This window comes from Capra hircus, chromosome 18, assembly GCF_001704415.2.
Source record: "Capra hircus breed San Clemente chromosome 18, ASM170441v1, whole genome shotgun sequence".
Lineage (NCBI taxonomy): Eukaryota > Metazoa > Chordata > Mammalia > Artiodactyla > Bovidae > Capra > Capra hircus.
In genome coordinates, this window is record NC_030825.1 from 36,566,404 (window position 1) to 36,581,977 (window position 15,574).

The 15,574-nt window shown below is 45.1% G+C and overlaps 1 protein-coding gene across 1 annotated transcript in view; it reads right to left on the reverse strand.

Moving 5' to 3' along the window:
* The window catches only part of RANBP10 (RAN binding protein 10), a 58,080-nt gene that overhangs the window by 37,432 nt on the left and 5,074 nt on the right, over positions 1-15,574 (reverse strand). The window contains exon 3 of the mRNA XM_005692156.3: positions 1,431-1,483. Within this exon, the coding sequence (XP_005692213.2) occupies positions 1,431-1,483 (53 nt within the window). The remainder of the gene's footprint in view (positions 1-1,430; positions 1,484-15,574) is intronic.

Consider the following 15,574-nt stretch of genomic DNA (forward strand, 5'->3'; position numbering starts at 1 on the left):
ACATTGTTCTATGCCTTATATTTTTTACTTAATAATACATCCAAGAGATTACTCCAAAGCAGTACCTGAAGAGGCTCCTCATTCTTTTCATGGCTGCACAGAATTCGTTCACACAGATTAACAAAAATTCATTTAACCAATGTTCAGAATTGCTTAAAGTCCCACTCAATAACAGATTATAGTAGTTTTTTTTTGTATAATGAACCTATAAAAGCCTCTTTTCTCTGCAACCAAAGTCATGCAAAAGTTCAAGAGCACATTTAGTGCAAGACAAAGATTAAGAATCATTTTACCCTTGACGAGAAATTATCTTTCTAAGCTCCCTGTTCACAAAGAGGCAAAGCTATGACCACTCTAGATATATCTAGTCGGCCAAGGCTAGAATAACAAACATCACAGCTGTACGCTGCACAAAGAGGCCAAACATGCCACACACATTCTGATTAATAACTAAAGGCCAGTTTTGCTCAGATTGAAGCCTTTTTAAAAGTCAGATTCCTGACAACTGTAATCAATCCTGAGCAAGTCAAGATTTCTAGTGCTTGAAAGGAGTCAATTAGAAAAAAAAAGCCTGAGTGATATTAAACACAGATTGGGAAAAAACCTGAAGGTTTAAGTGGTGTTCCCTTTTTGGAAAAAGCTACCTGCCTTCTTTGTGTCAGAGGTACAAAAACTAGAGAGGGCTTGGGCAAAAACATAGGGACTTTACCTGCCTACCTGATAGAGTCAGGGTAGTGTGCACCTTGTCACTTAGGCCACTCAAGCCGACAAATGAATTGGGGACCATCTTCTAGAATCCACTAGCTTCTGGTAGAGGATTTTGTCCTCTCAACTGTGCCTAGCCCAGGCCTGGACATAAGCTGCTGGGCAGAAAACAACTGAAATGGCACCTGGGTGGTTGAGGAGGCCCACTGGCAGGGCCCAGAGTGCTCCTTTATAAATCTGAAGTTGCTGACTGTAAGCCTAAATCTCACGCACATCCTATTTATTAAGACACTGCCTCAACTGTCTTCCACATGGGAGGTCCCTTAAGGCTTTGGCCATTAACATGGTAAAGTAAAAACAGGACCAAGGTTGATGGCAGCCTTCCTCTCCAAAATGCCAGAGTTCCAGACTGGTCAAGCAAAGGCCAATGGGAGTGAGGGCTACTGAGGCGTATCCCTACAGGGAGCAAGCTCAGGTCGCTCGGTTCTGACTGTAAACAGTTCAAATTCCATGAAGGACAACCACTTGCCAGTTCATTTTTGGAATAGAAGCCCATGCCATCCTGGCCCAGTGGCTACCTTTTAGGATCCTCTACCCAATGGCTTGGCTTGGCGGGTAGGCAGCCAGCAAACAAAGTCCTCTCCAGCCTGCTGGCTGCCACCATGATTCTCATCACAGAATGGATCAAGAGACCAGAACAAATGTTCTCTTAGCCAGTGACTCACCAGGAAGTCTGTTCATGTTGACGCCTTGAGCTGAGAGTCCTATTCCCATGTACCTTTGAAAAAGCACACACACAGACATTTTGGTTAACAAATGGTTATGCATCTCCCTTCTCAAATATTTCTTGGTAAAAGAAAAACAGGAAAAGCAATGAATGTAGAGACTCCTTTAACACACTAGTGGATCTTGGAGAACCTTTGTATTTTGATTTTCTAATGGAAATCTCTCAACGCCTTAAGCAGCTGGAAAAACAGGAGGTAGTGTCTACAACCAGGAATCACTAGCTTCAGTTTCAGAGGAAAGTTTCCTGGAATCACTGCTTCCCGTCCTTTGGCTTCTGGCTCCCAGCTAAGGCAGTGGAATCTATTTCCAAGAAGTACCTAAAAGTAAGTAGTTCAATCCTACAGAGTGTTTGGCAGAATAATGCAAGATTAAGCCACAGGGACAAGCCACTCTTCAGCAAGAACCAAGACATGGAAAAAGTATAGCCAGCTGGATCCATATAGAGTCATAAAGACCCCTCATCACACAGGGTTTCTTCTCTGAGGTCTCCAAATTAACTACCCTTGCCCCATACATTCACCACTGGCCTCTTTAATCAACCAAAGCTGAAGGTGATAGTATGTGAGGCCCCAGAGACCCACCCTCTACTCCTTCCACCCAGGAACCTAAACAGCTAAGGCAGCCATAGCCAGATGGGACCCGCTGGGCAACTCTGTCAAAGATATCTCAGTTGCACTCATGAGAGGGAAGGTCAGAGAAGGGAATGAACAGGTTTTTTTAGTCTATATATCTGTAGTATACAAAGACATGGTAAGGTATTTCCCCAAGAACTTAGGAACTAGAGAAACAAGTCACCACCATCTAAGTGTAAAATACTAGAAACCCACATATGATGCCTGCTGTTAACCACATATGAGCATCAAGATGTAGCTGAGAAGATCACAACAGTGAAAACACCAATCAAGATGGCTAAGGTGTAACTTTTGGTTGCATAACAATGTGAGTGTATTTAATGCCACTGAATTCTTCACTTAAAAATAATTAAAATGGTAAAATTTATGTGATGCATATTTTACCACAATAAAAATGTTTTTCTTTTAAAGCAATCACATGGGGTTGCCTTATTGTGACCATTTCCAAGTAGCTGGAAATTACATTCCAACTGCTCCCTGTTGTAATTGTGCAAAGAACCACCTCACATACGTTTCTTCATTTTGGACTCTTCTCTTCCTCTTCCGGCATGTTCCACGAAACATATGGACCAGTATCCTAACACTACCAGAGTCCCCACCACATGGTGCTCCAGAACCTGCGAGCCTTCCATCTGGAATGCCCTTCTCTGGCTGGCTGCAACAGTGGGTGTCGGAGGAGCAGGAAGGAAGGCTCTAACCTACCCATTTTCCCCTGAAACCAGCTTTCGCATCTTTGTGGGCAGAACCCATGAAAGACACCAATCAACACATGGCCCTAATAAATGGCCTGCAAGCGTTAGGGGAAAAGAGAGGGAAGGGAAGGGAGAAAAGAGGAAGGAGCAACACTTCAAAGAAAGGCTTCTATGGTTCAAAGGATTGAGACTCTCAAAATGCCTGCTACTTCTTGCCAGAAGGGGACCCTTCGACGACCATCAAGAGCAGAAGCTGTGTAAGCCTGCTGGCAGGATCCCCATTAGGCTAGAACCTGCACATTTCCCCAGAAAACCAGCAGCCCAAATAATCAGCTTCCTGACTTTACATGGAAGAGGCTGCCAAGAGTTGGTCTCCATTCCCTTTATGCCATCGCTGACCAAACAGCAAATGACTCTGACTGCCCTGCAGTCATCAATCAACATATGCGAGTGCAACAGAGCCAGGAGTTTAGAGTTTCCCTAACTTGGATGCCAGGCCACTTATCCTGCCCTGTTTTAGAGCCCAACACCACATGCGATCCCACCCCTCACATTCAGCTTTCCTGACACTAAGATGAAGGCTTATGCGTTTGAAGCACATATGCTTCCTGGGTGACCCCTGACTGCTTAGGGGTTACACATAGGGGAGGTCAAGGGTCATCCAGGGAAAGTATGCTTGACCACCAGCAACAGAGATCTGGTTCCACAACTTCCCAAGAGAACATGGAACTACTAAGGCACATGCACTCAAATACACATTGCTTAGGTCTCTCAACAGAAGCCTCTTCCACCTTTGGCAGCTACCCCTCAACACGTTCCTATAGACTCTACCCCACAGCTGGGGCAGTGTTTACCAGTGGATGGTCTGGGAGCCTCTGTACAAACCCCAGGGTCATCTTGAGAATCTGAGTGGGTAAGCTAAGAGTAGAGCACCCAGAAGAGACCAGTCTCCACATTTGAATGTCATGCCCCTGTGAGTGTCACTGATACAGGGAGCAGCCCCACAGGACCCTAACTTGAAATGTTCCTATGAGGTCAAGCTAAGTCAGAGTTCAAAGGGAATGAGTCCCAACTCTTCAAACACTGTGTGACATTTAGTCTTTCCAAATGTATGATGTCCTAAAATTTCAAAAACATGCAGCTTTCTAGCAAGTATTCATACACTTAAAAACTGTTATCCAACCAGTTTAAGATAAGCAAAGAAGGGAAAAAAAACTATAAGGACACTAAAAAACACTGAATGGTACACTGTAAGTGAGTGGACTGTATGGTATATTACTTCTCAAAAACACTCAACAAACTAGGCATAAAAGGAAACAATCTCAACATAATAAAAGGTCTTATATGAGAAAACCACAGCTAATATTGTATTCAATGGTAAAAGTCTGAAGACTTTCCCTCTAATAACAGGAAGAGGAAAGGTACCTGCTTTTGCCACTTCTATTCAACAGAATATCAGAAGTTCTAGCTAAAGCAATTAGACAAGAGAAAGAAATAAAAAGGCATCCAAATTGGAAAGGAATGGGTAAAACTATCTCTGTTCACAGATGATATGATTCTATACATAGAAAATTCTAGATTCCACAAAAAACTGTTATAACAAACAAATTCAGCAAAGTTTCAGGATACAAAAACAACACACAAAAAACAGCTGTGTTTCAACATACTAACACTGAACAATCAAAAAAGGAAAAGAGAAAATAATTCCATTTACAATAGCATCAAAAGAATAAAATACTCTGGAATTAACTTTACCAAGAAGGCAAAAAGCTTATACACTAAAACCCCTAAAATGTTGCTGAAATTTAAAAATACACAAATAGCGAGCTCCTTGGCAATCCAGTGACCAGCAGGACTTAGCACTTTTGCTGCAGGGGGGCTGGGTTCAATCCCTAGTTGGGGAACTAAGATCCCACAGGCACATGGCATGGCCGAAAAATACATTTTCTTAATTTAAATAAATAAATAAACATAAAAAGACACAAATGGAAAAACATCTGCCCATACATAGATTGGAAGACAATACTGTTATGATGTCAATACTATCCAAAGCAATATACAAAATCAATGCCGTAGATTGAGGGTGTTAAAAAAAAAAAGTTAGAATCATATTTTTTTATTTCAAAACTTACTAGAAAGCTACAATAATCAAAACAGTGTTGGTACCGGCATAAAAATAGTATGGTGGATGACTATACAACCCTAGTGTCCAGTTTGTCCACTGGAGGCTCTTTGAGTATTGCAATCTGGTATTGCCGGGAGAAATATCAATAACCTCAGATATGCAGATGACACCACCCTTATGGCAGAAAGTGAAGAGGAGCTAAAAAGCCTCTTGATGAAAGTGAAAGAGGAGAGCGAAAAAGTCGGCTTAAAGCTCAACATTCAGAAAACGAAGATCATGGCATCTGGTCCCATCACTTCATGGGAAATAGATGGGGAAACAGTGGAAACAGTGTCAGACTTTATTTTTGGGGGGCTCCAAAATCACTGCAGACGGTGACTGCAGCCATGAAATTAAACGGCGCTTACTCCTTGGGAGAAAAGTTATGACCAACCTAGATAGCATATTCAAAAGCAGAGACATTACTTTGCCGACTAAGGTCTGTCCAGTCAAGGCTATGGTTTTTCCTGTGGTCATGTGTGGATGTGAGAATTGGACTGTGAAGAAGGCTGAGCGCCGAAGAATTGATGTTTTTGAACTGTGGTGTTGAAGAAGACTCTTCAGAGTCCCTTGGACTGCAAGGAGATCCAACCAGTCCATTCTGAAGGAGATCAGCCCTGGGATTTCTTTGGAAGGAATGATGCTAAAGCTGAAGCTCCAGTACTTTGGCCACCTCATGCGAAGAGTTGACTCATTGGAAAAGACTCTGATGCTGGGAGGGATTGGGGGCAGGAGGAGAAGGGGATGACAGAGGATGAGATGGCTGGATGGCATCACGGACTCGATGGACGTGAGTCTGAGTGAACTCCGGGAGTTGGTGATGGACAGGGAGGCCTGGCGTGCTGCGATTCATAGGGTCGCAAAGAGTCGGACACAACTGAGCGACTGAACTGAACTGAACACAGAAAGTGAAACTGAAAGTTGCTCAGTTGTGTCCAACTCTTTGTGACTCCATGGACTATATAGTCCATGGAATTCTCCAGGCCAGAATACTGGAGTGGGTAGCCTTTCCCTTCTGCAGGGGATCTTCCCAGCCTAGGAATTGAACCCAGGTCTCCCGCATTGCAGGTGGATTTTTTACTGGCTGAGCCACAAGGGAAGCCATCATAGAGCTCAGATCTAAATGACAGGGTATAAGGTAAGGGAGTTAGAGAAGGAGGTTCAGAAAAAAAAACAAGACCGGTACTTTACAGGAACAGATCACCTTTAATGAGGCAAGAAGGGGCAGCAGTCCCATTAGTTGGCTGCTGTTCTAAATCAAGAAGAGAGTAGGTGTATACAGAAAACATATATATGTGGAGATACATCATTTTGAGGGGGTGGGTCTATTTTTTCTTATGATTATTTTTGATTAGTTAGCTTTCAACAACTGGGGTAAGGAATTCTTTGGAAGGAATGATGCTAAAGCTGAAACTCCAGTACTTTGGCCACCTCATGCGAAGAGTTGACTCATTGGAAAAGACTTTGATGCTGGGAGGGATTGGGGGCAGAAGAAGGGGACAACAGAGGATGAGATGGCTGGATGGTATCCCTGACTCGATAGACACAAGTCTGAGTGAACTCCAGGAAATGGTGATGGACAGGGAGGCCTGGCGTGCGGCGATTCATGGGGTCGCAAAGAGTCGGACACGACTGAGTGACTGAACTGAACTGAACTGAAAGGAAAGCAGGCCATCCTCAAAGGCCTGGATCTTGGGACATCTAAAAAGGAATGCCTGTTTTACATGGAATTACCAAGGAAAAAGGAGGTGAGCATTTGCTTCCTTCTTGGTAAAAAGGTCAGGCAATGCTAGGAACACTCACAGACACAGGCTGCCATGGTCTCCTGGGAGGCAAGAGGGGCTCTTGCTCCCCAAGCCAGTGACTAGAATAGACAGAGCTTAGCTCCCCGACAGTTCATATGTCCACCAGGGCTTTCTTTTCAAGCAGCAGGATACATCTGAGGAGCTTGCAGGAAAAGTTATTTACCTCATAAAACAACTGAAAGTAAGCTAAACCCATCTGATTTTCTCCTTGCTTCCAATATGGCAGCGCAATGCAGACTATCATGTGTCTATCATATTAGACACAGTAAGTATAGAGAGACAACCGACAAGCTACCATGGTAGGGAGGCCACCAGTTGGCAGCCACCTCAGTCTCTATCCTTTCCTTCAAAAAGCACGGGAGCCTGAAGGGTGACTCTGCCTCTCTGTCAGGCTCCAGAGAAGAGGGCGCCAAGCGGCCCTGCTGGGGCCAAGCTGGGTGGGGATCCGCTGGAGAGCAGGACAGAGGAGGCGCGGTGGCAGCGGTGGCCCTTGCAGGCCGCCAGGTCCTCCCTGGGGCGGCAGAGGTGAACGGGGGCCCTGCCAGATGACCAGCCTTGAGAACGGACTGGTGGCCTCCGGGGCCTATGCTGCCCTCCACCCGCTCTGCTGACTCTCCCACAATAGCAACAGTCCACTGGATCCACCGCAGCCATGCGGAGAGTCGCACACTCCAGGCGGCTTGCATTCTTCTTTCTCTTTAGTTTTCCAGATTTTCTACAATTAGCATAAATTACTTTGAGAGCCATAGAAAAAATCATTTTCAAGAGCCAGCTGATGCTGCACACTGAGGAGGTTGCTGGCTCTCAGCCATCAGACTCTCCCTGGGCTGTCCCAGCACAACATTTCAATAACAGGGAGACACAATGGGAGACTGGGCCTTCGTGTCAGCTTCTCGGTATTCTTACTTCCCTGAACCTTGACAGGAGAGCGGAAGCTGCGTGCGAAGAGCACACCCGCAGAAACAGCCAAAAAGGGTCCAACTCCATGCTCAGCAGAGGAGCTGGGGCTCTGGCTCACATGGCCCCTGGTGCATCCTAAGCACCTCCCAGAGCACACCCTAACTCAGGACGATGAGTCTTGGATTTCACCCCACAGCTCAGGTTCCCTGTCAGAAAAAGACAGGTTGGACTAACGGTCTCCTAAGCGATTTCCTAGCTCTCATCTAGAGACTTCAGCTCTTGGCCGAATAATGTTTGGGTACTGTTCCAAGTGTGCTGTACCCAGATGCAAGCCAAATGGAGGAGACTCTGGAGCTGTGATCAAAAGCCATCAAGAAAAGACACCAAAAGAAAAGGAAATTATAGATCAATACACCTTCTGAATGGAGATGCACAAAATTTCAACAAAACTATAGCAAACCAAATTCAACAACATTAAAAGGATTAATACCACAACCAAAAGGGATTTATGCCAGGAAGTCATAGGCAATTTAACATAAGAAAAGCCATCAATATAATAAACCACATTAACAGAACGAAGCAAAAAAAAAAAACAAACACCCACGATCATCTCAATTGACAGAAAAAGCATCTGAAAAATCCAACACCCTTTCATGATAAAAACACTCAGAAAACTAGGAACAAAAGGGAACTTCTTCAACATGATAAATGGCATTTAGGAAAAATTCACAGCCAACATACCCAATAGTGAAAGACTGAAAACTTTTACCCTAAGAGCAGCAGCAACACGAGGATGTCGACGTTTCACCAGTGCTATTCAACACTGTACTGGAAGTTTTATTCAGATTGATTAGACAAGAGAAGAAATAAAAGGTATAAAAATTGGAAAGGAATAAGTAAAACTACTTCTATTTGCAGAGGACATGACCCTACCTGTAGAAAATCCTGTATAGAGAGAATCCCAAATGATATACAGGAAGCTTACTAGAGTTAATAAACACCCAAGTTGCAGGATACAAAATCAACACACAAAAAGCAGCTGTGTTTCTATATACTAACACTGAACACTTAATGGAGAAAATTAAGACAACAATTCCATTTACAATAGCATCTAAAATCAAACAAACAAACAAAACCCTCAGGAATAAATTTAACCAAGGAGGTGAAAATGCTTGTACACGAAAAATTATAGAACATTGCTGAAAGAAATTAAAGAAGACAGAAATAAATGGAAAGACATCCTGTGTTCATGAACTGGAAGGCTTCATATTGTAGATGGAAAATGTTGTTAATACGTTCTAAGTTGGTCTACAGATTCAGCACAATCCCTGCCACAATTCCAACAGTCTTTTTTGTAGAAGTGGAAAAAAGAACCCTCAAAATTCATACAGACTTGCTAGGGACCCCAAGTAGCTGAAACAAATCTTAGAGAAAGAACAAGCTTAAAAGATTTGTCTCCTGATTTTAAAATTCACCGCAGAACTAGAGTGATCAAAACAGTGTGGCGCTGGCATAGGCAGACATATAGACTAGTAGAAGAGAACCCAAAGTCCGTAAGCAAACTTACACAGCCAGATCACTTCCAACAAGGGCGCCAAGTCCATTCAATGGGGAAAGAATAGACTCCTCAGAAACTGGTGCTGAGACAACTGGATCTCTACTTTATATCTTGTATGAAAATTAACTCAAAACAGATCAATGATCTTAATATAAGAGCTAAAACAATAAAATACTTAAAAGATTCATGACCGTGGTTCAGGCAATGGATTTAGATATGAAACCAAAAGTATGAGGACCAAAAGAAAAAAACAGATGAATTGGACTTCATCAAAATTAAAACTTTAATGCATCAAAGGTCATTATCAAAAAAGTGAAGAGAGAATTCCCTGGCGGTCCAGTGCTTAGGACTTCACACTTCCAATGCAGGGAGCACGGGTTTGATCCCTGGTTGGGGGACTAAGATCTCACAAGCTGTGCAGGAAGGTTAAAAAACAATAAGTGATAAGACAACTTGGAAAATGGGAGAAATATTTCTAAATCATAGCCTTATGAGGATCTAATATTCAAAAATATACAGAATTCCTACAACTCAATAACAAAAAGACAAACGACTCAATTATAAACTAGCCAAAGGACTTGAGTAGACATTTCTTCCAAGAAGATATACAAGCGGCCAATAAATACATGAAAAGATGCTCAACATTACTAATCCATTAGAACTGCAAACCAAAATGAGATACTAATTCACACATAGAATAGATACTAATTCACACATAGAATAGATACTAATTCACACATAGGATGGGGGAGGAAATAAAGAAGGATAAGAGGAAGGGAGAAAGGAAAAAGGAAGTAAGTTATTGGTGAAAAAGTAAACAAACTAAAAACTTCACACATTGCTGGTAGAGATATAAAACTGTATAGCCACTGTGGAAGACAATCTGGTGATTCCTCAAAAAGTTAAACCGAACAATCAAATTTTTTTCCGCCCCTGGCTGCACAAAGTGCAAAGCCCCAACTGCTCAGCCACCAGGGAATTCTTAGGTATACACTCAATCAAGCAATTCTTAAGTATACACTCAAAAGAATTGAAGAGACAAACTCAAACAGATACTTGTATGACAATGTTCATTATACCATTATTCACAATAGTCAGAGGTGTAAAAACCTCAAGTGTCCATCAACAGATGAATGGATAAAGAAAATGTGGTGAAGACAAACAGCCATAAAAAAGAGTAAGATTCCGACACAGGTCACAACGTAAGATGAACCTTGCAAACATTATGCTAAATGAAACAAACCAGACATAAAAGGACAATGCCGTGTGATTCTACTTATATGAAATACCTACAATAGGCAAATTCATAGAGACAGAAAGGAGATTAGAGGTTACCAGGGGCTGGGAGGAGCAGGGGGAGGGGGGTGGATGGGGAGTTATTGCTTAATGGGTACAGAGTTTCTGTCTGGGGTGGTGAAAAAGTTCTGGAAAACAGTAGTGATAGTTGCACAAGTTGAACACAATTAATACCACTGAAGTTTACACTTAAAAATGGTTAAAATGGCATGTTTAATGTTGTATTTATTTTAGCACACACATGGGAGTCACCAAAAACACCCATATGGTCCTGCAGGCCAGCATTAGCCTCATCTGGCTTTTCCGGATGAGACAAGTAGGGCTTGGCACAGAGCTCAGTGGAAAGCATCAGAGTATCCAGGCCTCGTGTCGGGGCCAGAAGAAAGATGTCCCTCACCATAAGCACACAGCAGATAACAAGAGTGAAGAATACGGTCCTAGCTCTTTTTTTACTTTTATCAACTTCCCCTTTGAGGGAAGGTGGATTTTATGGGCTGGCAAGACCAGAGACACTTTTAACAAATGTTACATTAGATATACGAACCAATGACTATGGGACCTGAACTTTTTTTTTTTTCAGCCACACTGCACAGCTTGAGGGATCTTAGTTCCCCAATCAGGGATCCAACCAGTGAAAATGCTCAGTCCTAACCCCTGGACCACCAGGGAATTCCCTGAACATTTTTAATTTAAGCTCCATCAACTAACTGTCTCCAGGCCCACAGAGCTCTGGTAGGATGTGACAAGGAGGAGAGAAGGGACAAGCTCCTCAGCCTCCGGGCTGAGATGGCTCTTGCGGGCTGCAGGAAGGTAGTTTGGCCGCCGAGCCTCTCAAGTCAAAGGGTCTGTCACCACTGCCCCGTCCCCTGCCTCAGCCCCGCAAGGTGCTGCTGGAATCTCACCAGATAGTTTCATCCTGACATCTAACACCTCAGCCACAGATCGGAAGGCTGGCAATCTTGTTCATATCAGAATCTGCCCCAGGTAAGAAATCAACGCCTCCATATCAGAGGGGACCCCTGGGGTCATCACTGACTCAATGGACATGAGTCTGAGCAAACTCCAGGAGATGGTGAAGGACAGTGAAGCCTGGCGTGCTGCAGTCCATGGAGTCGCAAAGGGTCAGACACAACTTAGTGACTGAACAACAACTGGGGTCCTGGTTACAAAATGGTCCATGGGAGACATTTCAGGAAAAACCTCAACTGACACTTAGTTCTGAAATGAGGGCTAATATTTGATGCTGGGGATTTTAGTTTGTGGTCTGATGGGCCTGCTTAAAGCCATAAGGACACTTGTACCTCAGGTACAAGCTGCTTCGCCAGCAGTCATCCCTCTACCCTGCCCCTCTGCCAGGAAGCCACCCAGTGACCCACTAAGCCGAACTCAGTGGGTCAGTGCAGCCCACTGACTCCCCCAAGAGGAGGGGTATTACAGAGATTAATGGACCCGACCCAGCAACATAAGGAAGACCATATCTGAAGGCAAAGGAGTCATGAGACAGGACGTGCTTGCAGGGAGGAAGGCGGTTTTGAATGTGCATCCAGAGACCCTCATGCATCCACCGCCACCAGCACCATCAAAGCACCCAGAGAGCCCATGAGACAGAAACAGGCAGAACAGCCCCCATGGGTGGCTCTAGGCAGGTTATTCATAACCCTGGACTCTGCCTCCTTCCTTAAAGAATCTCTTGGGAGACTTAAGGACCAAGCCTTGAATTTACAGAGCTTATCATATTCCAGAACCAAATATGCTGCCCTTAACTATAATAGCCCACTGGCACCCCACCTTAATGTGAGCAGGGTCTTCCCAGACCCCCACAACCCATAAGCTCCAGACGCTAACCTCTCTGGCACTGTGTGTCAAACCTGGAGCAGAGCTGAGTGTTGACACAGCAAATGCTCTTAGGTACTCAGACAGTACCCTTAGCTCCCTAGTTAGAGGTGTTCATCCAAACACTGGCCTTGAGTTTGCTTGTTTGTAAGTCAGCATCTTTTCATCATTCTCAGCACGGGGTTTTATTCAAGTAGCCTGCCATTACCTGGAAACTAAGTCCTAACGATTTTGAAAGCATTGAATTCCACGTAATAAACTCCCTACCTGCTTACAACAGCTGAAATCATTTTCTGTTCCCAAATGATACAACATACATAACGGCAATAACCTGCATTTGTTTAAACCTGCATCTCTCTGTCCCCTCTGCTGTTTTTAAAATGTACATTGTGTTAGGTGTTGCAAGAGTATTCTTTTATAGTTAAACAAATTATAGGTAAAATAAAAATACATTTTGGTTAAAAAAAGAAAAAAGGCAAGGCATATATAACTACCAATAAACTCCTGGCACAACAGTATATATTAAAAGAGAACCCTGTATAAAATAGCCCATGCCAATTTCAGACACATGGCTTTGTAAACTGGGTTATAACCAATTCTACTCAGCAGACTGTCACCTCTACTTCTTTCCTCTTGGTTCAGCTTGGCCTCAGCAATGTCCTCCAGAAGACAAGAGCTGAGCCCTCGGACCATCGAGGCACACTGCCTTTCTCCTCTCTCCATCTCTTCTCATCTGAAATTGTCTCTGCCCCAAGGACCAGTAGGTTTCTGTATCATGTGAAACTCTGACGAAAAGACAGTAGCTGCCTGGTGCGCTGGGCAGTAAGAAAACTTCTGGGGCTCTGTCTGGAGAACGAGTGCTGTTACTGGTCCGTAATGTTTTCCACGGAAGCTGAGCAGATAGTGCAGGTATTTGAGCCTTGACACTTGGGGTCCATAACCTAAAGTAAACTTCTCTGAATCCCAAGCCATCTCTAAGGTCCAAGAGGTAGGAGCAGCAGAGAGCATGTGAAGGACACAAAGACTTACCCCTCCCCTGCTTCCCTAAACAGTCCAGAGCATATTTTACCAGCCCTTTCCTGACAGGGGGCTGGGCCCTGTTCCAGCAGCAAGCCCCCACCCCACTGCCTCTTTTCTAGCAATAAAGTCACAACCTCACATTTCAATTACAACAAAACACCAAGGATCTTGGAGCTAGATGAATACAAAATTTCTAGGGAGGCAGAAGAACATCCTTGCATTTAGACGCAGTGTTATCCACCCTTCTCCTAGTGGTTAGTACCTTCTTTCTAACTGACCTCTGACTATAGAGACCCACTCTGGGGCCCCTGATTCCATCTCAATGGTCCCAGAATAGGATAGCACATGGTGCCTGAAACGCAGAGCTGCTGAGCCCATCCTCCTACTTGCTCCACTCCAAGGAACTCCTGCTGCCCTTCTAATGGGAAATCCCCCTTGCGTGGTGACCCACCCAGGGAACAGACCAAACATGCCTGAGAACAAAAAATAATGGGGCTGTGGTGCAGGGGGTGGGGGAAGGCATGAAGTGAATTTTAGAAATTTCTCTACAGGCTGATCCTTGACAAGGAAGTCCCCAGTTCTGAAGAAAGAAGCCACACTCCCCACTCTCAGCTTACCGGTGGAGCCTGGGTGGTGACATGCAATGGGCAGGGAGGTCTCAGGGAAGCCCAGATGTGCTCAGGGCAGGAGTGGGTCTTACCAGAAAAGTGGACACCACGTAGACTCCAGTCTTCTTGCTCTAGGCCAGATCACACCCGAGTACACCCACCCAACTAGACCTGGGCTTTAACACCCAACACAGGTCAGTGATACAAGGCTCCAAGCTACTCCAGAGCCTCAATATGCTGGGTCTCCAGAAACAGTGCCACGCGTTACTAGGGAGAGATGCAGTCAGTGTCTGCCCAGGAGGCCATCAGCACTGGGGGGCAGTCACCACAAACAAGGAACAACCACCATCAGGAGCCGCCTTGGGCAAAGACAGCACCAACTTCTCAGGGTCCCCAGGTCCACAGATGGGCACCAAGTTTCTCAACTGCGCTGCACACAGCACAGAGACTGAAGTGGGGAACCCCAGACTGAGGGGCCAGCCACAGACTGCCTCTCACTGGAAGGCCTGTGTGCAAGTGGCTCACCAAACCAGAAACATGGCAGGTGAGGTCTTAATTGGGTGAGTGGATCTCTGAGTCTCCACGGAAAATTATGGACAGTGTTGCTTTTCAGATGGGACTGAACAAATCAGAGTACCAGAGAATACCAGCACACACAGAGAGGCCTTTAGCCTCTGAGAAGTCCCTCTGGCTACCAGTCTTCAACCTCCTACCCCTGCATCCCACCAAATAGGAGACAGGCCAGCCAAGAGAGAGAAAAGAGAACTGCTGTAGGGAAGCCATGGCTGGAATCAAGGACCTAAAGTCACTAGCACCAGGCTGGGATCTCAGCCAGCAGGGCCTGGTGGAACCAGACCAGTGGAGTCTCTTCTCCCCTATCCACGCTCAAAAGTGCAGGCAGATCCAAAGTCCTCATACATTGCAGTCCTCAGGATAAGCCCAAGCTCCTTAGCCAAAGCACACTGGCCAGGTATTTCTGACCTGGCCCCTGCCTCTCTCACGCTGTGTTCCACATCTTTTGATGCACTGCTCCCTCTGTCTAGGGCCTCGCTTCTCGCTTTGTTCACCTGGAACACTCCAACCTGCCCTTCCAGATTTAGCATCATCACCTCTTCTATCAAGTTTTCCCAAACTCTCAGGTACAGGAGAAAGTCCAACCTCTGGGCCACCCCTGGGGATGGCACACATCGTGGATGGGCTTTTGCTACACCACGCTGTGAGGTCATGTGCACAGGCATATCTGCCTCCTCTCCAGATGGGCCTCAGGCCTGTGTTCCTGGGGGCCAGGCCCGGGACTGGGACAAAACGATGCATGCTTCGCTGTGATGTGGAGAATTAATGGATGACCACACTGCTGACTGGCCAAAGAAAGTCAGCTACAAGTGCAAGGAAAGGCAGGCTGGCTGTGGCCAGAGGACCACAGGGCCTGAGCACCAGCTGCAGAGGAGAGGAGAGCCCCCACCCCCACCATTCCATCCAGTGCTCTAGCCCAGGCTTGCTGTTCTTGGGCAGAGCCACTCATCACATGTCAGGAGGCCGCCGCCACTGCTGCTGGGATGATGTTACAGTCTATTT